The sequence below is a fragment of the Lytechinus pictus genome, chromosome 6 (genome assembly GCF_037042905.1).
Source record: "Lytechinus pictus isolate F3 Inbred chromosome 6, Lp3.0, whole genome shotgun sequence".
NCBI lineage: Eukaryota > Metazoa > Echinodermata > Echinoidea > Temnopleuroida > Toxopneustidae > Lytechinus > Lytechinus pictus.
This window is the reverse complement of record NC_087250.1, coordinates 23,716,931-23,743,185: the sequence shown is the minus strand read 5'-3', so window position 1 is coordinate 23,743,185 and position 26,255 is coordinate 23,716,931. Positions and strand designations below refer to the sequence as shown.

Genomic DNA, 26,255 nt, shown 5'->3' with positions numbered 1-26,255 from the left:
ATGATGATAGCGAGTGATTATGGTGATGATAATGATGGCGATGAATATAGCGATAGCGATGATAATTAAGATAATGGTGATGATAATGATGGCGATAGTGATTATAGAGATGATGATGATGGTGATGATGGCACTGATTGTGATGGTGGCGATGATAGAGATGATGTTGGTGGTGATGTTTCTAAAAGGGATGGTCCGGGCTGAAAATATTTATATCTTAATACATAGAGTAGAATTCACTGGATAACAAAATTATTGAAGTTTAGCAATATTTTGTGAAAGCAGTCATGAATATTCATTAGGTGGGCTGATGATGTCACATCCCACTTTCCGTTTTCTTATGTTATTACTTAAAATCATTTTTTCATTATTTCATTATGTCTCCCTTATAATGTAATAAGTTGCAGCAATAAATTTCTAGTTCTTGGAGGAAAAAAATTGAATAAAACTTACATCATGTAATAAAATACAAAAGAACAAGTGGGGATGTGACATCATCAGCCCACCTAATGAATATGCATGACGACTGTTTTCACAAAATATTGCTAAACTTTAAACTTCAATAACTTTGTTATCCGATTTTGATGAAATTTTCGGCATTTTGCTCTGTGAATTCTACTCTATTTATCAAGCTATAATTATTTTCAACTCGGACCATCCGTTTAAGATCATTCTTTCATTTCCATCCCTCCTCTCCATCCCCTCATCTCAATTCTTCTAATCTCCATCGCCTCCTCAACTCTACTCTCATCTTCATCTCTATCCCTCTCATCTCCATCCTTCCTCTCATAATTATTTCCATCCCTCTCATCATCTGTTCCTCTCATCTCCGTCCTTTCATCTCCATGCCTCCTCTCATCATCTCTATCCCTCTCATCTCCATCCTTCCTTTCATCTCCATGTCTCCTCTCATCTCTATCCCTCTCATCTCCATGCCTCCTCTCATCTCTATCCCTCTATCTCCATCCTTCCTCTCATAATTTTCATCCCTCTCTATTCCTCTCATCTCCATCCTTACTCTCACAATTTCCATCCCTCTCATCTATTCCTCTCATCTCCATCCTTCCTTTCATCTCCATGCCTCCTCTCATCTCCATCCCCTCATCATCTCCATCCTTCCTCTCATCATCTCCAACCCACTTTTCATAACCATCCTTTTCATATCATCGTCTCCATCCCTCCAATTTCAACTTAATCTCTTCCAAAATGATCAGCACTTGAAGGTAAAATGTTCAGCAGAAAAAAAATTCACAAGTAATAGAACCCAATATTCACAATACTTTTTTTTTTTGTAAAGCCTAGACATATGAACAAATTCATGTGTGCCCATAGTTATATTTGTTATCGTAACTCCAATTTAGAACAATATCCTCTGCTTTGGGTGTCGATGTAACAATATGGACAATCTTAAAACTACAATAGTAACCATACAAATTAACATGCATTAATTAATTGCCCCTTTGGTTTAAGAATATACAACATTTCAAAATGTATTGCCTATTTGATTACCATGACAACTAACTTAACCCTAACTTACGTGGATGGCTCTTTCAAGGACAAGTCCACCCCAGGAAAATGCTGACTTAAATAAATAGAGAAAAATCAAAATAGCATAGTGCTGAAAATTTCATCAAAATCGGATGTAAAATAAGAAAGTTATGACATTTTAAATTTTCGTTTATTTTTCACAAAACCGACCACGCATTCACTGTCCTATATACTCCTATAATCAGCTTAGTGACATTAAAAAAACTTTTTAATAAGTGGAAGAAGTGTGAAAATACAAAAATAGCACTCTCGCCATTGGAATATGTCAAGAGACGGAAAAATTTACTAAAATAAGTAAGTTTGACCTCGCATAGCTATTTGAGCCGAGTGCCACACTCAGTCACAATCACAGCACATCCGGTCGCCCAGCTGGCCGGCGAGGCGAAGCACCGCATCAGGTGTCCTTTCCAGGTGAACTATCTCAAAAGTTTGCATTAAGTATCAGTTTTGTGAAATGCAATAACTTTAAATAAGTAGAGGAAATGTGAAAATGGAATATGAAAATACAAAATAGCACACCCTCTCATCATTAAAATATGTCAAGTGACGGAAAAATCAACTCAAATTTGCAGACTTTGAACACAGCTCGCCGGCGGTATTGGTTTATCAATTTATCAAGATACCGGTAATCTCGTTGCAAGGGAACTCGCTTTATTTTCTTTCAAAATAGCTCAAAATGCACTGAAATGTCAAATTTTCTGTCGAGAATGTATTGTAGAAACATGGATTATGCGGGAAAATACTTTTGAAGTAAAGTTTGAAATATTATTTCATGAAATGTTGAAGAAGAATTCAAGTGGTCGAGTTGTCCGATTCAGAGCCAACCCTGGACAACTCGACCGGGACGAGTTGTCCAGGGCAGCGGGTCGGGCTGTCCAGGGTCGGGCTGTCCGGTGGTCGGGCTGTCCCGGAACCGTTATTTTTATGTCTAGTTAAACTTTATTTTAGTAACTTTACTTTAGTTTAGGCTTACCGATGGCTGATTCAGGAAGGACTGGACGACATAGTCATAGGGTACACTCTTCTGTAAGGCCAAAACAAAGCCAGCGCCAGGCTCCTAATTCAAGCGGCAGCATCTCAGTTATAAACTTTTACTTAGAGCGACGGCCTATCCTGTCATGTCATGACACGAGACAAAATGCAGCCACTGGGCTGTGCACTGCTGCTCTGCCTCTGGCACGCTGGAACCTCGTCACGCCATATGATAAACCCCGGCCATAAACTGAGCCGCGGCGGAGTCGAGTCGTACCTACAAAATAAAGAAAACATGACGATAGAGACCAAAAGAATACCATTAATAAATTCTATTGTAACTATTCATTCATAATTAGATTATCGGGTGTCATTCTAAATGATTTATATGGAACGTACCTGATTATTTGGCTTTGGAAAGTCAACTTTGCCAAAGGGGACCACCGTTGGCGTTGGCAATGCTTTGTTGGCATATATGGCGAACGTTTACGAAGATGATGGCGCTATACAAAACGATGCTTCTCCGCTCAGATATAATCGATCGCGATGCAGACAACTATTCTGGGCAGGGGCCCCAAATTAAGTCTGCGTAATTTATTTTAAATTCTAAAAGGGTTTTACTTGAAATTGTTCCTCATATTCTGAAGATTATGTATTCATAATTAGGTCTATAACGTCTAGGGAAGATCAAGGCCCTCCCATATCCCAAGTGCACAAATAAGAGGAAGAAGAATGTGAATGAATTGTTTAAAATAAAAAAATATATAAAAAAAATCAGACTTTTGCTTCAACCCCCAAGAGGCGTAACAGGGGAGGGGCAAGCTGCCCCTAGCGGACTTTACCGGGAAAATAAAAAACCGGGGAAAAACATCAAAGGGAGTGGCAAGAAAGGGAAGGAATGGGAGGGAAAAGGAAATGAAAATGAAAAGGAAAGGGAAAAGTGCATGAAAAGAAAAAAAAAAACGTACGTGTTTTTTAAATGGAAAACGAGAGGAAAGCGGGAAAAAGAAGGAAAAAAGAACATTTAAGAAAGAACAAATCATTCCGAATACACCTACTATATATATAGCAAGATTAGTAAGAAAGGAAAATAAATTAAAGGTCAAGTCCACCCCATGAAAATGCTGACTTGAATCAATAGAGAAAAATCAAACTAGCATAGACTCTAGTGTTGAAAATTTCATCAAAATCAGATGTAAAATAAGAAAGTTACGACATATACAAATTTCGCTTATGACACAAAACAGTGATATGCACAAATTTAGGTGAGTCAGTCGATGATGTCCATCACTCACTATTTCTTTTGTTTTTTATTGTTTGAATTATACAATATTTTATTTTTTCTATAGATTTGACAATAAGGACCAACATGACTGAATCATATAGTATTATACAATGCTAATTCCACATGTTCAGCATGTTCAGGGAGGAATTAGAAAAAAGGAGAAGGGTAAAATATAATTTTATGGATATCATGTCAAAATCTATCACAAAATTTGATTTTTGTAATAAATATGTCAAAATTTGATATGACCGGGAAATTTTTGGCTCTTGCCCCCCCCCCCCCCCCCCCAATTTGGCCACCGACCACTGTTACGCCCCTGTAGCCCACTACTCTTATCAGTAACCATGCACAAAACGCCCGGACAAAACGTAAAATTCTCATTAATGTGTATGTGATTTTATGCATGTTAATTTAGCCCCATACTTTCATAGTCCTCCCGCATGCACCCCTCTCTAATTCATCAATAAGTTCCCTTGTTATGTAATTTATGAAAACAACAAAGAAATTGTATTATTTCAACCATTAAACAATAATTAACATACCACATTAATTTGTATTGAACAATCATATTATAGAATTTCTTTTCAATCTTTAAGAAAATGTGGATAAGTCATGCTTGATATTGATGACTGGAAATTAATCCAAAACACGATGCAGGAAGATTTGTTTTGTTTTCCAAAGTCTGTACTGCCATCATTAAAGAGAAAGGGAATTATTACGATTGTAGAGATACACGAAAACTATAATTTTAGGAAGGTTGGGGGAGGGGGTATCAGGAAATTTCGCCCCTCTTGACAATGTTTGACAGGATGTTAATTGAAAAATATGGGATCAATTTTTATCAATAAAAATGAATTTCAGAAAAGAGAAGGACAAGCATGTGCAATTAGAGACAGTCAAACTAAAGCGGGGAGTTGACGCAGTACATCCCGGCCGGCCGGCCCACACATTTTTGATTAAACAAGTGCCCCCTTTTACCCTAGGAAAATTACCCCCACAAAAGGCACAAAGGCCCCTTTCTTTTCAGAAGGACCAGTTTGATTAGTATTCATTTGCCTTCTTTGTTCCGATTGCGTATCAGATGATTCTCAAACAGTAAAATTTAGTTGCGTTTGCGTTATTTATTTAGTGAGACTATTCTGTTCATAATGAAACAGTGCTTGCCACCGAACCCGGACCAATTAATCAACCCCCCAAAAATAAATAGGGGTGGGTTAAAGAAGAGCAAAAATGGGGAGGGATGGGGGAGAAGAAGAAGAAGATGACAAATAAGACATAGTACCTCTCTAAATATTTTCAAACGTAAATTGAAATTAATGTTGGATAATTCTTATTTATAATTTTCCTGTGTAGTTTATGTAGTAACTTTAACAAATATTGTTAGTACGCTCTGGCTACATAAGTATTTGTTGCAAACACATTAACTTACTACCCTCTTTACATACCGACAGTTGTATGATTTTGGCATTTCTTTATCATTTTTTTGTATTAAGTAGTTTTTATTGATAAGTTCAATTCATATACAAAATAAAATATATATAACAAATAGAAGTTTGATGTCTTTACAAATTGATAAATACCTTGACAACTTATAAATTTAACACCATTTTTTTTCTTGAGTGTTACAATAAAACACAATGTCGGACATCTTCCAATACATAATCATAAATAACATTGATGATAATAATATGCATTAAGAATAAACTTCTACAATAAATTCAACATATTGATTTTTTTCCCGGTGTCAAATATAAACATTAAAAAAAAATCAAAATCAACTTCATTCGGAAGTGAAGACTTTTTATTCATTTGGGGGCATGTCAAATGGTTCTTATAACGTAATGTGATCAATAATTAGCCGTCTCAATTTAATATAAAATAATTTAGAACAAAATTTAATGCTGCGCAGAGCAAAAGTGAAATCATCATAATAATGTTGCGTGTCACATGGGACTTATTTAAAAAAGCATTAGTAATCAATAGGGATATTAATTCCTACCAATAGGGATATTAATTCCTATACCCCGCAGGCTGTGTGTGTCCTTATGTCTGGATCAATCTTTAATTTATTTTTTTAATGTATGATTTTCCTCCTTTCAGCCCTTTCTCTCTTTCTTTCATTCCTTCCTTCCTTTCTTCTTTCTGTCTTTTGTTCTTTCTTTTTTCCCTTTGTTCAATCTATCCTTTTACCTTTTCTTTTTTTTACTGCTTGCTTCCTTTCTCTCCTTTCTTCTTTCATTCTTTCTTTCCTTCATTCCTTCCTTTCTTTGCCTCTCAGTCTTTCTTTTTTTCTTCCTTTCATCTATTCTACCTTTTTTTTATTGCTTGCTTCCTTCCCTTCCTTAATTCCTTCTTTAATTATTTCTTTCCTTCATTCTTGTTTCCTTCTATCTACATTTTACCTTTTCTTTTTTCCTTCTTTCAATCCTTCTCTTTCTTTCTTTTTTCCTTCTTTCCATCTCTCCTTTCACCCTTTCTTTCATTTTTATTGCTTCTTCTTTCTTTCCTTCACTACTTTCTGTCTTTTGTTCTTTCTTTCTTTATTGCTCACTTCATTTCTTTCCTTTTTTTTCTTTTTCTTTTTCTTATTTTTGTTCTTTCTTTCTTTCCTTCCTTTCCTTCTTTGGTTCTTTTTTTTTCTTCCTTCACATTTATCCTTTCTTTAAGTTTCTTTTCATTTTCTTCCTTCCTTCATTTCTTTTATTCTTTCTTTCTTTTTGCAGAAGCGGATCTAGAGGGGGGGTTGGGGGGTTGCAACCCCCCCAAAAAAAAAATCCGGGGACCATTTTTTAAAATCTTATCTTTTTTAGATGCAGAAAACGTCATTTTCACACACAGATTTTCAAAAATTTTCCCTACTGTGGGAGGGGGGACACCCCCCTCCCACACCCTCCCCCTCGCTCGTTCCGCTCGCTTGGACTCGGTCGCTACGCTCCCTCGCATACCACCCCAACCCCCCCTTTATAAAAAGCTGGATCCGCCACTGTTTTGTCTTTCGTTCCTTCATTTTTTTTTTTGGGGGGGGGGGGGGGTGGACAGCAAAATAAACTCGCGCCTTTTTTTATGTTTTCTTTATTTTTTGGGACCAGTAGATTTTAGGTTCGGACCAGTAAAAAATGGAAAAACTGGGTATCTACTGGTCCGACATGAATAGGTTGGACCAGTAGAAAAAAAAGGGTTAGTGTGGAGCCCTGTCTAATTTACTGTTTAATTTTATTGAATTGTCAGGCGCCTTGATCATTCTTTGGAGAGGATATGTGAGCATGCGATGATAACAATAATAATAATACAAATAACAAACAAATTAGAATTCAACGTACAAAACGGTCAATTTTTTTCCGTATCCGATCCGAAAAACGTGACCAGGAGAGCGTTTTCATCAATATTTTTGTCCGACAAGTTGTCAGATCTGACAACTTTCTTTGTTTTTGATTGGCTGAGAAGGATTGTTACTATGGCAACTGTCGGATAACACAGGACTTTTAAAATAAAATACCCGATAACTCGTTTCATGAAATGCTCCGCAGGCCAGGGCTCGAACCTCGAACCTAATTCCATACGTCATCTAGTCTAGATTCTAGACGTCGGTGTACTTGTTATTTCTCTCCCCTTGCTTTATTCTCCCATGCGCGCCATCTCCAGTGATCGCGCTATCCCCTCTTTCACGGAAATCGTGTGGCTGTTTTCATTTCGGGCGTAGAGGTCGAGGATTGTGTTATTGATCAACTGAAAAGTAGAACAGTCCTGGCAAAGGACTATACGTCATCATGAATATGGGGGTTCCCCTTATTTACTTAGTCTTAAACTAGTCAAAATTACAAATTCAATCAAAAATGTTTTGCTTGTTTGTCAAGCAAAATTATAAATATATATTTTTTAAAGAAAATGTTAATAAAAAATTGCATTTTAATATTTTTCATGAGTAGAGTCTCCCACAAATTAAAACAAAAAGTAAAGTACAATTTTTCAATGGAGAAAACGACTGTTCTAATTTCAGCGTTATTAATTTTCGATCGATCAATGATGTGTCATCAGTGAGGAAGTGGCGGAATTCAGAAGCGACATCCATCTCTGAATTCCCCTTGAATTCTCACTTAATTCACGTCTAGCCGATAGATTTTATTGAAACTTCAGGTAAGTTGATACCACCTTCATTTTTCCTTGTCTTATGACGTTTTTCGAAGCTGTGACTTGCACAGTCGATCAGCTGTGATTGTTAATGTGATTCTGCCGGCTGCCTTTCTGGAATCTGGTGCCGTGGTGGTGCCGGTGCATGCTGGTTGACCAACATGTTATTCAGTGTGTGGGACTGCACTGCACGGAGTGCAGCTTAGGCAGAATTAGACCAAAAGCTTCGGTCTCTGTTATGTTAGTTGTTCAGCTGAACTCCGTTGGCTTCACTCACCAAATACAGAGACCGAAGTTCTAGCGCGATCTGTACAGGGGACTCAATGGCCATATGTTTATGTGTATTAAGTTCGGATAAAACAGGGCAGTGAAGTTGCGCGACAGCCGAGGTAAGTCACTGTTTTTGTTCCATTTAACTTGATTTTCCCCGTTTTTTGGCAATTAATGCCAAGAGGGAATATTAATTTGCATTTCGGTCGCGTTAATTTTCAAAAGTTTGATTCATTAAAGACAAAAATTGAAGAGCCCCGACGGGGGGATTTTGCATTGTAAGTCCCTAACGGTGGCTGCACGATAGCGAGCCGTCTGTGTATGAGGAGAAATTTAAAAAATAAAAAAACGTTAAAAAACTCCTCGAAACAGACGGCTGCCAGCTGTCTAAGGCAGAATGGATCTGACTGGATCTTCTAATCTTCTTCTTCAGGTTACATCTGCCTCCTTCAGGGTTGAAGATTCTTGCAGATGGGGATCAGATCTGGATGGTTTGATGTACAAACGCCTGGTGTGGCTGTCCCGCACATTTTTATTTTTTTGTAAAATAGTAAACTATGTCTATGACTATGATGAGTATGATATTTACACTAAAGTACTACAGGCAGTAGTCAGTAGCACTCACACGTATTGCGAGGTTAGTCTATTAGTATACTAACCTCGCACCACGAACCGCATTTGGCAGTGGATTTCTAACTAGTGGGTCGCGCGTGCTGGGATCTCACTTCTTCAGTTCTTGGGTCCACAACACACGACTTCTATGGCTTGATTTTTCTGTGCGCGGCGGCATGTAATGAATCCTTGGGTGCCGCTGGTCAGAAAATTGGGATTAGTCTACAGCCAAGGGACTGTCTCAGTTTTCAAAGATTTCTCCGGGGGGGGGGGGGGGGGCCACTTATATTGACGAGTGGATACCATGCGCGACCAAAAAAACACGTAAAAAGGATGTCTTTTTCAAGATAGGGCACGTTACATACGTAACGTGATAAGGCCAAGGGTGTGAAAAACACAAAAATAATGAAAAAAGGGTATCTATTTCGCTAGGAAAGCTACATGTTTAGGGTCAAATTTGCGGGGATGATAAAACAAAATTAAAATGTTTAATAAAGGATGTCCTTTTTGCCCCAACACTACGTGTTTAGAGTCCGATTTGCAAGAGGTGTGGAAGATGGGACCGTTCTAAACCGGTGTGTAAAGGTAAAACCGACGACCGACGGACCCGTGACATAACAATAAAATATCGCTGTACTTGTTTAGGGGTTCATTTCAGGGAATACTTGCTAAGAGTATCATTTTGTTTCCAATACTTGTTATGGGTAGGGTTTCAGATGCCAATACTTGTTAAGGGGTGCATTTTCAGAATATGGAAAATACGTGTTTAGGGTGCTTTTCGAGACCACATGGTCGCGCATGGTATCCACTCGTCAAGGGAAGTGGCCCCCCGGGGAGATTTCTCTACATAAGAAATCTAGAATGTTCATTCACCTGTCAAGTGCCGACATCAATTGAGTGCGCTAGTTAACGTAACTAAATCATATCAGGTTTCATATCAAGATTATTGGAAGACGGCAAGTCATGAAAATAGATGGTGAAGTGGGGGGAATTGAGGTCACTGAATCTAATTTTAGCACTCTTAATCCCCGTAATTGCTGTCTTTGTCCCGCAGGGGTAAGTGGAATAAAACTGTCCCCATAAACAAGGACAATCTCAATTTATCAAGACATGATTTGTCCTGGTTTATGAGAATATCCTTGTTTTCTGGGACAATCCCAATTTTTGGACCAGCACCTCTACTGATTTTATAGTCTAGATCTATGTCTAGGGTGTCTGAAGCCACACTGAAAAGTGTCAGCATAAAACAGGCTGATTTAGGGGGAAATATGGCCCATTTTTTCTGGAAATTCAGGCTGCTATAAAAATGTGATCTGAATTAATTATTAACTTGTGTTTGGCATGTATGGAAAGAGAAAATTCAGGGGCTTCTTTTGACAGTAAGGACAAGTTTATAGGATTATTTGAAATGAAGATTTAGAGATAAATTGCAAACCCTTATTTGTGTGTGTGTTGAGATTGCCATTTTTCCATGCGTTTTCTATGGGAAAATGAAATTTCTGTTTTGCACAAATTTTTTTCACTTTGTCGCAATTTTTCATTGTGATCTGGTTTCCAAATCTTTATAAAAATCATACCATCAGAAAGAGCATAAAAATTCCTATTTGACACTCCATGGACAAGTTTTTGGCATTAATAATAAATTTATAACAGCTCTCGGAAGCTAAAAATTTGGATTTGTGTGTGTCCATTTCTTAACTACACAGTCTATGGCAGGGAAATGCTGAAAATTTACCTAATTTCATTCTTCTTTTTTGCAGCCAATAATTGGATTTTTGAAAAAAATGTTATATTTCTGTCAGTCTGAAGGTTATTTCTCTTCAAATTCACAAAGAAAATGTAATATTTTCTTGGAATAAGAAAAATAATTTTTTCTCCAGACACCCTACTATGTCTATGATTGAATTTTAGTTAATTCAATCGTCAATACTAGTAGATCTACTAATATTACAGTTAGATGTTCTCCCCCAAATTAGTTTCTTTGACTTCGTATAATAAAGGGGAAGTTAGGAAATGTAAAAATACTATTAAAAATTATATTGCTTTACGATAACTGTACATGTATAGTGTTATTAATTTGATGAGGACAAGCATGACAAAACAAGATGACTGAGTCAAGTCTCTCTTGATTAGATCAAATTCCAGATCCAATCTATAAAGCTGTAATTTTGGATTTGTGACATCATATAAAACGTTAAATGAGCAGCTGCCCCATATGTTATTGTTGTATAATAAAGTGCATAAATTTCAATTTTTTAATTGTTCATGATGACTATCGCTAGATTTTGTTTTCTCCCAGAAGTAGGTGTGAATTTCTGTGAAATAATTTGTCTAACGTTGGAATAAACCTACTGGCCCGTATTCTGATAGCAGGTTTAACTTAAACCCAGGCCTAAAGTTGTGGTTTAAGTATGGACAGCCAAATGTTACATAAATCAATAACGGTAGAGATATCATACTTCAGCTCATTTGGCTCTCAAATCATTCATAATTGTCTAGGAAGTATAAATAGATGATTGTCTTCACCATCGATGAATCAGGAAAGAGCAAAGTAAACATAAGAAACATGCAACTTAATAAAATTTTGATACTTTTGGCTTCCCATACTTAAACCACAACTTTAAACCTGAGTTTAAGTTAAACCTGCTATCAGAATACGGGCCACTGAAGGTACAATATAAGTTATATAACCATTTTCAATGAGAAAATGACTTTTCATTTATGGGGGAGGTGCTCAGGTATGATGTCACAAATCAAAAAGTTAAAATTCTAATAACTATTTTAAATCTTATGATATTGTTTTTTCTGTTATTTTTACAATAGATTTCTTGTCAGGGTGAACTTCCCCTTTAAAAAGTGTAGTATCATTTGAATTCTTTGCACATTTTCTTTCTAACCGATCAGAAATGCAATGATAGGGTTTTTAGTTGCCATTGGATTGTATTAATTATTTTAATTTTATTTAATTTCCTTCATTTAAACTTTAAATTTCTTACACTCATTCAATGAACAAGGCAATGGCACCAGAATTGTGCTTTAGACATGTGTAAAAAAAGTCAATAGGTGAATTTGCCTCAAATTTTCATTCTATATTTTGAGTGAACAATGTTGTTAATTGTAGCAACATCTTCACATTTTCTGGCAGCCAAGTTGATTATCTATCAATGTGACATGTTTCCATGGCTCCTCACAGAGGCTCAAACAGTCTCAGTCAGCATAAAGACCCCGGGGGGTCCACTTCCATTCACGAGTGGATACCATGCGCGACCATGGGGTCTCGAAAAGCACCCTAAACACGTAATTTCCATATTCTGAAAATGCACCCCTTAACAAGTATTGGCGTGTGAAACCCTACCCTTAACAAGTATTGGAAACAAAACGATACTCTTGGCAAATATTCCCTGAAATGAACCCCTAAACAAGTACAGGAATGATTATTGTTACGGGTCCTTCGGTCGTCGGCTTTACCTTATATTTGGTTTAATACGACCCCACCTTCTACACCTCGCGCAAATAGGACTCTAAACACGAAGTGTTGGGGCAAAAAGGACATCCTTTATAAAACATTTTAATTTTGTTTTATCATCCCCGCAAAATTCGACCCTAAACACGTAATTTTCCGAGCGAAATAGATACCCTTTTTTCATTATTTTTGTGTTTTTGACACCCTTATCACGTTACGTACGTAATGTTCCCTATCGTGAAAAAGACATCCTTTTTACGTGTTTTTTTGGTCGCGCATGGTATCCACTCGTCAATGTAAGTGGCCCCCCCCCCCCCGGGATAAAGACTTAAAAATGCCTATTATCAGCCACTAACCCACACAGTATAGCCTATGGGCATGATGGGGATGGGCCAAAATAGATCTATGCATTTCCAGACACATTTTATGGAGCATTTAAGCATTATTTTTCACTATTTAGGAAATCTTATGGTAAGTTTTGAGCAATGTCTTTGACAATAATGCTAAAAAAGAATATATTAAGGTAATGCTTGTTAGTAGAAATGCTGTTTCGTTTTTGTTGTTGTCCTACCTAACTACATGTAGGTCTAGGTGTGGTGAAATAAGGTTGGCAATGTTTGGCTTGTTTTCTCTTGTTCTAGGGGACAAATGCTTGATTTCTTTACACAGTTAGTCTCCATTACAGCAATTCATCATATACATGTAACTTGGCCCTAAAGTAAATTGAGTTCTTTTAATTATTTTTTCTGAATTAAAATTAGAGATTGAAAAATGACAATTTTCTTGCAATTTAACTTTCCACCAATACATGTAGAGGACGTACACAAAAATATGCCAAAAATTCAAGATTTTGAGTGCTCTGGTGAATGAAAAATGATCCTCAGGTTACTAAATAAAAAATGAATTGCAACTGTATGGAATATGTATTTTTGGTTACAAAAGTGATATTACTGCTCTGTACTGCATTGGCATACCATAGATCTACATACCCCACAGGCAGAGTGGTTGCAGTGAACAAGTGCATAGAATAGAAAATAACGGGTTGGTGTTTTTTGTTTTATTTTAATTAGGAAGACCAATGTTTTGTGAGGAAATTTCAGATTTAGGCAAAGCAATTTTTCAAACTTGTATTCAATGACTTTAGAAAGCACTTTGCTTTTTGACATGTCTGAGTACATACATGTATTCATCCCATACATAATTTTCTTTTTGCAGCAGTTCGCCAGTTACAGATATTTACTAAAAGTAAGAAAGGAAACCGACCGACCAACCCAACTTTCTGATTTTGACTTATGAGGGCAACATACCGGGTATAACATTGTTTTCTAGGCATTATTTTGCAAATGGAGTTTGGCTGCATCAGTGAGCAGCTTGGTTTAAGATAAGATATTTGCTCTGTACCTATTTCCCTCTCAAACTTTCCAATTTTACAAATGAGTGATCTTGGAAACTACATGTACATGTATTTGCATTTAATACAATGTTTCTATTAGTCTTGTGTACATGTACTATTATCCCAGCTTTGTAGTATGGCTACACTGAAAGGGCTCAAAAACAATCAAGAAATCCATTCATACCGAGTACCAATTTAGTAATTTACCACACCTGGGTGGAGAGAGGCAAATGTAGATAAAGCCTTGCCAAAGGACATGAGTGCTACAGTGGTTTTGAACCCTGGAATTATCAACTGAGCCATAGCACAGATCTCCACTATTTGTATATTTCAGAATGATGTCACTTGACCCAAAATCCCTAGATGCCTTGGAGATCAGCTATATCAGCGAGCAGCTGGATACTTCTTGTGATTGGAGGAGGCTTGGTCTATTATCATATCCCTCTCCCACAAAAAGAAAAAAACCTGATGACCCAAGAGACTTTTATATTTTTTTCTAGGATCGAGTCATTGGATCCTAAAACTCCTCTAGATGCTTTGGAGCTCAAAGCACCTTGGTTCTTACTCCTTGACAAGGCTTGGTCTCTTATCTCCCCCCCCCCAAAAAAAAAAAAAAATCCAAATTTTACAGTACACCAATAACCCACAAGACTTTAATTTGTTTTTTCAGGATGACATCACTTGACCCTAATACTCCTCTCGATGCCTTGGAGCTGAGCTACATCAGCGAGCAGCTCGGTCCTTACGATTGGAGAAAACTTGGTCTCTACCTTGGCATCACAGAAGCCCGACTATCCAACTGGGAGATGCAGTACATGAGGAACATAGAACAGGCCGCCAGTCAGATGCTGTACACGTGGCACAATAACCAGCATCCGTCTCAGGAGCGTGGGTTGCTGATAGAGGCGTTGAATAAGACTAAACTCCGGTGCCTTGCTGAGAAAGTCAGAACTGGTGAGGGTTGATATCAGTACTCTCTCTTTCTTTTTTTTTCTCCCCCCCCCCCGGCAGTCTTTCCTTCCCTCCCTGTTTTCTTATGGAAGGCCATATACAATAAGTCTTTTTTTTTTTCATCTCGTATTTTTTTAATGTCACAAGACATATGGAGAAGCTGCTCGTAGTTAATGTCATAAAATAAAAAAATTATAATTATCTTATTCTTTGACAATTTTTTCACTTTCCATTACATCCCTCTTCTACTTCCGGCTTTCAGAGTACTCTTCCTACATCTCCTTCAACTCCTTTTCCTGTCTATTCCAGCCTGTATCCCCTCGTGTGTTATCTTTCATGATTTGAAGATGTTATGATTGTTTTATGTATATTGATTCATTAGTTGTATTTTATCATACGATGTAAATTTCACATGATTGTTAATTTCATGTGATTGTTAATATTAAAATACCTTTTCAAATTCAAACCTTCACCAATGTACATATATTTAATTAATTTGTATGCTTTTATTAAATTATTAAATCATCAACTTGTTGTAAGGGTGAACTTGTATTAAATCATATGATCCTTGAAAATCCTATGATCTTGAATACTTATCCCTACACAGGTGAATGCCGGCGCTCTGTTCCCAAGGGTATGAGACCGATACCGCCAGAGCCGATGAACCACCACCAACAGCAGAATAACTACCCTCCTGCGCAAGCCCCGGCTTACGTTGCCCAAGCCCAGCCCCAGCCCTTCGATGCCCCAATGCCACTAGCCCCCCATCAGATTAGCCACGAAATCACCGAAATCAAGTTACGGGACCTCTCTCACAAGCTTGGTGCAGAATGGAGAATGGTGGGCACTTTTCTCGGCTTTAACAACTCGGAAATTCAAGTTATGCAAGAACAGTATCCACTAGTAAAGGTAAGGTCTTCTTGAAGTTCTTGAATGCTAGGTTTGATCTAGTGCTGCAAGTCAGGCGGCATGTTCGGGTTCTGTTCGGTAGGGTTCGGCAAATTTTTTCCGAACTTTGGTTCGGTTCGGGGTTCGGCAATAAATGCGCAATTAAATTATTAACATATGAAACTAAAAACAAATTATCATATAAAAATTCTGTCGTATATTTATAATAAATTTTGTTTCTAAAAAGAATGGTTATAAAAATTGCTGCATAACTTTCTTTTATTTATTTCAATCTTGAAACCAAAAATAAGAGTCATTTCTACTTTCATTTTTAAATTGAATTAAAAAAAACAAAGAAAATAATATTGATAACGAGAAAATGAGGACAGAAACAGAATTACAAAGAACAGAATATTTTTTTGTTCATTGATTATTCCATGTAGATATGATCATGATCGATTACAATGCCATTGCAAACGCAGCTTCTCCGATTGGAAAGTGTTGATCGGGAATGTCGGAACAGTAGACAAACAACCTCCACTCAACTGTTATTATACTGGTAAAATTCACATTCTACAGAATATGAAAGTCCCTTTTTTCTGAAAAGTGGTTAAATCTGGTCAATCAATTACTTTAAAAAGATAAAATATCAGTCCATTCTTGGTCCCGAAAGATCGACACTAGAGTGACTTCAAACATATTTCCAACACGAAAATGAGTACATGGGACTGTACTGTGTATTTTAGTGTTATGAAATCACTCGGCGTTGATCGTCAGAACCAAGACAGAACTGAAAATTTATCATTTCATTTTCAGTAAATGACCAGATTAAACCACTTTTTAGAAAATATTGACAATGGAAAAACATTTCAAATTCGGAATATGAATTTTACCAGCATAATAGCAACTGAGAGCAGGTTGTTTGGACTTCCTGTTTCAACTTTCCTTATCAACCATATCCGGTACACGATCAGGGAACATGCATTGACTTGCTTTGAATTTTTATCTTTTCTGTTTTTTCTAACCTCATTCCTTCATCTCTTATTTATTTATCTTTAATATTGATATGTATATTTCAGAAGGTGAAATATACATACTTTACCATTACTTTGTCAGTCACAAGGAATGAATTTATGTCAGTTTTTGTCTCACCTGCATAGCAGAGTGAGACTATAGGCGCCGCTTTTCCGACGGCGACGGCGGCGTCAACACCAAATCTTAACCTGAGGTTAAGTTTTTGAAATGACAGCATAACTTAGAAAGTATATGGACCTAGTTCATGAAACTTGGCCATAAGGTTAATCAAGTATTACTGAACATCCTGCCTGAGTTTCATGTCACATGACCAAGGTCAAAGGTCATTTAGGGTCAATGAACTTAGACCATGTTGGGGGAATCAACATCAAAATCTTAACCTAAGGTTAAGTTTTTGAAATGTCATCATAACTTAGAAAATATATGGACCTAGTTCATGAAACTTATACATAAGGTTAATCAAGTATCACTGAACATCCTGCATGAGTTTCACATCACATGACCAAGGTCAAAGGTCATTTAGGGTCAATGAACTTTGGCCGAATTGGGGTATCTGTTGAATTACCATCATAACTTTGAAAGTTTATGGATCTGATTCATGAAACTTGGACATAATAGTAATCAAGTATTACTGAACATCCTGTGCGAGTTTCAGGTCACATGATCAAGGTCAAAGGTCATTTAGGGTCAATGAACTTTGGCCAAATTGGGGTATTTGTTGAATTACAGCCATAAATTTGAAAGTGTGTTGGTCTAGTTCATAAAACTTAGACATAATAGTAATCAAGTATCACTGAACATCCTGTGCGAGTTTCAGGTCACATGATCAAGGTCAAAGGTCATGTAAGGTCAAAGAACTTTGGCCACGTTGGGGGTATTTGTTGAATTGCCATCATATCTCTATAAGTGTATTGGTCTAGTTCATAAAACGTGGAAATAAGAGTAACCAAGTATCACTGAACATCTTGTGCGAGTTATAGTAGTTTTCAAAATCAGCACTGCTGCTATATTGAATCGCGTGATGCAGGTGAGACGGCCAGAGGCACTCCACTTGTTTCTATTATTACCGCTTGTGACCACCTTCCATCCCAATCTACCCCCTCTCCGCAAAATCCTGTTTGATAACCACCACATTTTACACACTTCTGATCGTCTCCAACAGGCCGTTCCCGATACTCCCCTTCTAGCATACCGACGCCCACCGAATCTCAGGGACCTCATTGTTCGTGCTGAAGTGCCCTCCCTCACTAACCATTCTTCTCCCATACAGCATGGCACCTTCAAATGCACCAGCAACAGGTGCATCATATGTGAAATACACCTTCACGAGGGCGATACTTTCACCAGCAACTCTACCAGCCTGTCTCACCAAATCAAGGGCAACATCACATGCACTACCACTAATGTTGTATATCTCATCACTTGCAGAGTTTGTAGGGTACAATACATAGGGGAAACCAAGACCACACTCAAGAAACGATTCTACGGGCACAGATCCACCGTCAACACAGCAAAGCTGGACACTCCAGTTGGCCGCCATTTTAACCTCCCCAACCACTCCATCACTGACATGATGCTACAGGGCATCGAATCTTTAGGTACCCGTCCTGACTCAGTCCGTACTAGCAGGGAGAAGCTCTGGATGAGACGACTTCGCACCACCCAACCTCATGGCCTGAACATCCAAGAGGGGAACGACTGATTTTTCTTTCCTATCCACTTTCAATTTATATATACATATAATTTTTCCCCTCAGCTCTTTTGAATAGTTACATTATAGTTTCTTACTCTACTTTCCTCCCATATCTCATACAAGCTCAGCTCCAATTTTTCCTTCCTTATTCAGGCGATATAATAATTATTATATATATATATATATATTTTTGTTTTTTCTCCACTCACCTCTTTTAGATTTACCACATTTGCTTATTTACATGTATACTATGGTTTCTTCATAATACACCCCCTCTCTTCTATATTTGCTTTTACCTTTTTAGGCAATTTGCTTCCTCTTTTTCACATATACAGATTTTTTTTCTTTCCTACTATATAGTCTTATGTTTTTTCCCGTCACACCTAGCGGATTACCATATCAGTTACACCATATGTGTATATATTTATATATTTTTTCATATACATTTCTTTTTTGGATATATTTATATACATATCACTTATAGATACATATTTACACTTACCTTCTTCTCTTAGTTTGTTTAATGCTTTATCATATATACTTATATGTCTTTTGCACATTATCAGTTGTTCCTCATTCTTTTTCTTCTTTTTTCCCCCCACTCTTATGCACCAGTTTATTAAGCCTTTCTTTGTAACCTGTTTGACCCACCTCTCACTAATTCTCTAGTTATTCATCCCTCTATCACTGTTTTGTTCCAGATCCTGTTTGATGTTGCCTGCCTCATTATCTTAATCCCTCTTGGCCTTACTTACACTAACTTCCCTTTGTGTCTGCCTACTCCTTTTCTTTCATCCCCTTCACTAACCTGATTGGTCTTCTCTACTCACTAATGCCCCTTTTGTCTCCTTGTTTCTAGTGTTGCTGTAGCTTGTTTGTGGTCTATATTATGGTTGTTCCACTTTATATGTTTGTCATTTTGCCTCCGATGAAGATTCTGCTAGGATCGAAAGCTTAGGCCCCTTTTTGACTTTACAATGTTTCTATTATTAAATACAAAACAATTACATGTACGCCGATCACAATCATGATCGATTACAGTTATACGTAATTCAACTACACTTTTTAACCGAGTTTAGCTTAAAATGTCCCCACATTTTATGAGAAAAATAAATAAATTCATGGTAATAAAAAAACTGAGACTGATAAAAATTCAATCAAAGGCGAGACCGAAGCTGCCATACTTTGTCATTTACGAGGAATGAATTTATGTCTTGTCCTTTTTCTTAATTAAATAGAAAACAATTAGGTCCGATTACGATTACGGCAATACGTAATTCAACCACACTTTTATACCGAGTTTAGCTTCAAATGTCCCCTCATTTAATGAAGAAAAAATATATTCATGTTAATAAAATATTCTTAAGTTGATAACTCAATCAAAGACAAGATGTGAGCTTAAATAGTGGATTTAAAAAATATTTTGTGTGGAATTCTTATTGTGCACAATCACTAACCAATATTTTTTTTTCATTTTATATTTAAATATATGTAGTCCCCGCTTTTCATTATATTACGTAGTAAAATGAATGTGCCTAATTTTTTTTACCGAACCAGGCCTTTGTGTTTGGTTCGGTTCGGTCCGGTTCGGAAGTGCCAAGTTCGGCGAACTTCCGTTCGGTTCGGCAGTTCGGCTACAGCACTAGTTTGATCTTTGTAAAGATAATGCACCAAATGATCAATTCTGTTATGTAGGAACTGGACAGAACAGCTTTCAATTGTAAACAAGTGGAACGCCTCTGGCAGTCTCACCTGCATTATGCGATTTAATATAGCAGCAGTGCTAACTTTGAAAACTACTATAAAATAATCATTCACCAAAACACCATTCATATAATGACATAATACCACGTTCATTGACCATAAATGACATTTGAACGGTGACTTAAGACTTGTCAACTACACCCATGTCCACATTTCATTCACTCTATCCATAAACTTTCAAAGTTATGATGGCAATTCAACAATTACCCCAACATGGCCTAAGTTTATTGACCTTAACTGACCTTTGACCTTGGTTTTGTGACCTGAAACTCACAGAGGATGTTCAGTGATACTTGATTACTGTTATATCCCAAGTTTTATGAACTAGATTCATAAACTTTTAGAGTTAGGATGGTAATTCAACAAATACCCCCAACACGGCCAAAGTTTATTGACCTTAAATGACCTTTGACCATGGTCATGTGACCTGAAACTTGTACAGGATGTTCAGTGATACTTGATTACTCCTATGTCCAAGTTTTATGAACTTGATCCATAGACTTTCAGAGTTAGGATGGTAATTTAACAAATACCCCCAACACGGCCAAAGTTCATTGACCTTTAATGACCATTGACCACGGTCATGTGACCTGAAACTCACACAGGATATTCAGTGGTACTTGATTAACCTAATGTCTAAGTTTCATAGAACTAGATCCATAAATTTTCAAAGTTATGATAGTATTTCAACAAATACCCCCAACTTGACCAAAGTTTATTGACCCTAAATGACCTTTGACCTTGGTCATGTGATCTTAAACTCAGGCAGGATGTTCAGTAATACTTGATTAACCTTATGTCCAAGTTTCATGAACTAGGTCCATATACTTTCTAAGTTATGATGTCATTTTAAAAACTTAAAACCTTAGGTTAAGATTTGATGTTGACGCCGTCGCCGCCGCCGTCGGAAAAGCGGCGCTTATAGTCTCGCTCTGCTATGCAGGCGAGACAAAAATGTTATTCTAAAAAAATTGAATTAATTTGTGCATGGAATATATCATTAAACATATAATTTCTTACCCCCTTCTGTAAGAAAACTATTTTTATCATGTTCTATTAAAGAATCAAATTCATAGAATTTATATTGATGATGTTGATGATCCACAGCATTCATATTGCACCATTTTTCTGTTAAAAACATATGATATACCTGTATGGTGGAGCTGCTTGCATGACGTCACAAATAAAAAAACATTGAAAAAAATTCACTTAGCCTGTAATAGATTTTCACGAAACCTAAAGGTACCAATATGTTTTTCTAAATTTGCTGCCTTGATTAAACACTGCAACAAGAAAACCAACCCTTAAGCCTGACTTTAAGACATCGCTTTCTCTCGTTCTCTGTCTTCCCTCTACAGGAATGTATATTCCAGATGTTACTTCAGTGGCGAAACGTAAATGGCGTCGAGGCCACTAAGGAGAAATTAAAGAAGGCGCTGAAGCGATCGCAACGTGAAGATATAGTAGATTTTGTTGATGAGCCTGACTTTTGAGTCATATATAACTGAAACATTGCCCATGAGAACACTTCAAAGCCTGCAATATGATATTGATAATATCGTTATCTTTTATCTTACGGAAAGCTGCTGACCTGTGCATCAACGCCTATAGGAACGAAGGAAGGTTCGCAAGTTACTTGGGGCCAATCGCAGTCGCACGAAATAATTTTTGCAAGAACTGTCTTTCCATTTATTGTGAAGCGCCATGTGAAACGCAGTTTAAAAAAAGGATCTAGAGATCTACCTGCAAACATATTTCATTCGTCTGTTACATTAAACAAAATCTTTGTTTATAAAAATGATGTGATATCTGATGAAATTGTATAAAATTAATTTAAAAGTTAACAAATTTTATTTGTTTATCAAAAATTTCCCGCATAAAGCGCGTCATAAAAGATGGGTCCTTGGAAAGATCCTTTCGTGCAATCAGCCCCTGTACGTTACGTTATGACTGCGTGGTATGACATTAGGGATTTTTTGCTCTGCGACAGACGGAGGGTTCAAGAACATAGAAAATGTATTGAAAATGACCATCAAATGACAAAGAACTGCTTGGAGGTGTTTGTAGAAAATTGATGAATCAAAACAACAGTTTTGCCTTTGACTTGGGACAAACGGCAAATTTGCAGTTTTTCGTCAACTCCGAAACTTCTGCTCCCGTTCATCAATTTTCGTCCAAGACCTCCCAGCAGTTTCATACTGTGTTCTTGAACGATCCGGAGTGCAGACTAATTTAGTTTCCCTTGAATAATTTTATGCATTGAAACATTATGCGGAGGAGAGACCTGCTGGGCACAGTGATTCAGTTCGCTTTTCGCCTCCCAGGCACAGATGACATCAATGTATCAAAGGACCCCCTAGAGATTACCAGCTAATTTGATTTTCTTGTCTCAATTGGTTGGTCTATATCGACAGTTTTTTTTTACTGTATCGTGGCACAGATATTATATTTAATAGACGATCCTCTATTATGATAGTGGTGTATAATATTATCATTAATATTATTGTAATTATTTTATTTCTATAAATACAGTACGAGAATTCAGCCAATAACCGGCTGAATCGAGTCACGTGAAAGCCATTCCATGCGCAATCGCCGTCTTTGTTTCTACCACAGCTACTGCCAAAAGTGTTTGCTTATTAAATTGGGAAAATTAAAGGGTTTTACCTCCTAGCCTCCCTTTAACTCGTAAAATATTTATCACATTTCATTTGTCTATTGTTATTTTTATCATTAGTAAAATGAGTTTAATGACAGCACATCACAAGACCCAGACTTCAGTATAGCACCTGAAAAGGGTCTGATGGAAAGGGTCATAAAAATGTTACACCAGCATAGGAAATACATGAAAGCAAGAGGATATATTCCATGGCGGAAGAGGTTTACGGTACACCATGTGTCGAGTCCTGGAGGGACCGAGATAAGAAAAGTGGATTAGAATTGGAGGTGAATTGGAAAGGCGTGATATTGGGAGGTTTGAAAGTAGAGTATTCTTTTCGAAATGAGTGTAGTCCTTAAAAGGACTGTAAACCAGAAGGAGTGGAAAGCTGAATAGTAGGCAGGCTTGAGTAGGTGAGAGAAGGCTGGCTTTAGTCGGCAAATAGAGTAGTAGCTGTAGCGTAGACTCAACGTTTCGGGCAGGTTGACTACTACTTGGCTTTCCACTCCTGGTTTACAGTCCTTTAAAGGACTACACTCATTTTGAAAAGAATACTCTACTTTTCAAACCTCCACGTTCCAGTTTACCTCTATTTTTATCCACTTTTCTTATCTCGGTCCTTCCTGGAGTTTACACATGGTGTACCGTAAATCACTTCCGTGATTGCTCATATCACCATGCAAACCTTTAAACATCAGGATGTATTCTTCCTCATGACAGCCAAAATCGCAGCTAAAATTTGCAAATTGTAATAACTTGACATGTGACTTGCTTGTAGTTCATTATGACGTCATCGAGCGTAGTTGTGCTCTATGCTGCGCATCGCGTTGCTTTCATTGTTGTACGTGTCGGTACATGTCACGCATTCGCGCATGCGCACTAGACTGTTGAATATGCTCTCATATTCAATAGCAAATTTTGCACAGGAACCTAAGGGATATTCGTCGGATTTCGGTCCTTTATAGGGATACGCTCTGGACTGCACGGGCAATTGATGCAGACCAAAATATGCATATTTAATGTATCGCTTAAACGCTCTATATAGATAGTAATGCAGAATATTACTCATTTAGCCCCCCCCCCCAAAAAAAATAGCCCTTGAAATGAAAGGAGTAGCCCCCTTCAATTCAGTAATCACCCAAATTCTGAAAAAATAGCCCCTTAATTAATGAAAAAAGCCCCTAAATCAAAATTATTTCCTATGCTGTTCCAATCCCAAAGCTAATGTCATGACTGGGTTTTTTTTCAGGGGGGGAGGGGCGTTTCACAAAGATTTAAGTCTGACTTAAAAGTCGCACTTAAATGCCGGCTCGTATAAGATATGTAACGCATGTAACTATGCACTTAAGTGCGACTCTAAGTCTTACTTAAAATCATCGTGAAACACCACCCCCTCCCGGGTCACCTTAACGCTAAACATATTATAATCATTTATCATCTAGCCGACTTTCATCATTGATCATGATGTGTAATAAGTCAGTCATAGCCTGTATATAATCAATAACTATGCTTTGTAAGGGCCCAGGCCTCATGCCAAGCTATAAACAAATACTTATGTTGTGAAACTTATCTGCAGATTTTGATGTGTTTTTTAAATACCTGGATGTACTATGTCATATTTTTATGCTTTATTGCACTATACTATTGAAAATTGTTATGTATGTGAGTTGGGTGTATGTTGTTTGTTTCGATCAAGTCAAACAGTTTATCATGTAATGACGAAAAATATTTTCCTAATATTTAGCAGATGATCACGTTTGTACATTATTAAAATCATCAATTATTATTACACAAAGTTCTCAGAGAATTACTTTTGTTTTAATGTCATGGCATACAGACGATCCGAGAGCTTTTGACTTTATCATCAAATCAGAGAAAAATATGTTATATTTCATAGAAATGAATGTGAAAGATTGAGTGTATGTGTCACACCTGAATAAATTCAAATGGACATAACTTGTGTTGAATGGTGACTCTCTCAACTCACTACTGTAAAACTAAATAAATGACCATGGAAGACAATTATTATTTAGTTCAACAAATAAAATATGTTTAGTTTTATTACTCGTTTTCCGGCTTCAACTTCCAACATTTAAATTCAATCTTCTGGTTTTGGTGTACCAGAATAAACAGAAGATAAACAATAATAACGTATATATATGGTTACAAAACAATGTTTTAAGTCTCTGGAGGGTATAAATAAAATAACCCACTTTAATCAACTGTTGCTTCCTGCTAAAAATTCATGAGGAGTAACGAATGAGTAAAACGAGCGATGATAAACGACCATCATCAGATCTTGTCAACGAGGGTGCTGTCCGTTCTTGGTGGGTGCCCTCTAATAAACCTTTACTCCTACTCTTGACTGGTCTGGTCAATGGCTGAAAATGAGCTGCCAGACTTCTTTACTTCTGAAGAACCACTGGGTGAACTCCCAGGTAGATGAAGAAGAACCCATCTACAATTAAACAATTTCCAAAACTTAAAAAGTCTACGGAATACATATAGGACAATAACCATAACATAATAGGTTATCTATATTCAAGGAAACATCATTTCCCTAGCTTAATTCAAGTATTCAAGTATAATCTAGAATGACATAATTCGGTCATTGAAAGAAAGCATCATCATTTCTCTTAAATCTAACATTTCATACAAAGAAATTCCATGACATGAGAAACACTTTCCATAATCCATTAATGCTTAGGAAAAGCAAAGTTTCTTATATATTTTAAGAATATCATTTTAAGACCTTTCAATATTTCAACAGATGGAATTCTTGTTGACATATAATAATCTTTTAATGAAAAAATATAGTTAGCATCTTTCACATCTCACATTTTAGAGGTTTTCTTTGACCTTTTGTTATTCTCAATGAATAATAAAAATCCAAGACATAAATGAGACAAAAAAACAACTAAACTTACAGTTTGACTGGGATGACTAAATGCAGGAAATCAGGAACAGGCCTCCATGTTGGTTTAGTGAATCTTGACTCTGGAATATAGTTTTATTGCAGCGCAAGTGTTTGGCTTAAAACTCTAACTCTCCATTTCCAATCACCCAACTGGACCCAAGGACCAATAAGTCCTGCCTGTGTGAAAGCTGTGCAGATAGTGAGGTACTCCTGCTAAAACAGGCAACCCACCCAGTTAAAAAATGCTGAGTATGTTAATTACAATTAAGTGCGATGGAGCCTAACCACTGAGCCTAACTACTCACTATTCACTCCAGAGCATTATTGTGCATTACATAATACAAAGGATTAAGAATACACTTGAGGGGGAAGGTTGAATCTCTAACAGTATGACATCAGTTCCTTCATCATAAGAAATCTATATGCATAACAAGCAATACCTGCCAATAGAAATCCGCAATATTTCTTGTCTCACCACTTTCAAAAGTTCTCTTAAAACCTGGTTATTCACGCAAGCTTTTAGGTAATTGTTATTCTACCCCTCTTTTTAGTAGGTTTTCTTTCTTCCTTCCTTTCTTTTTCTTTTTCCTTTTCTTTTCTTTTCTTTATTGCGCCATGAGCATCTTTTTATGATGGATACCGGCGCATTACAAATGTTCATATTATTTATTTATTTA

General features: G+C 36.9%; 1 protein-coding gene across 3 annotated transcripts; it reads left to right on the top strand.

The window, feature by feature from the left end:
• Positions 1-7,797: 7,797 nt before the first annotated feature.
• On the top strand, positions 7,798-24,683 carry LOC129262792 (uncharacterized). 3 transcript variants are annotated; one of them, XM_064101244.1, is made up of 5 exons: positions 7,817-7,939; positions 13,497-13,588; positions 14,342-14,625; positions 15,230-15,531; positions 21,361-24,683. In XM_064101244.1, the coding sequence occupies exons 3-5, from the start codon at positions 14,343-14,345 to the stop codon at positions 21,493-21,495; spliced, it is 720 nt and encodes a 239-aa protein (XP_063957314.1). In that variant the 5' UTR covers positions 7,817-7,939; positions 13,497-13,588; position 14,342; the 3' UTR covers positions 21,496-24,683. The 3 variants fall into 3 exon arrangements, with proteins under 3 accessions (XP_063957313.1, XP_063957314.1, XP_063957311.1); XM_064101241.1 differs by having other exon boundaries at positions 13,494-13,588; XM_064101243.1 differs by lacking the exon at positions 13,497-13,588 and having other exon boundaries at positions 7,798-7,939.
• The last annotated feature ends 1,572 nt before the right edge of the window (positions 24,684-26,255 follow it).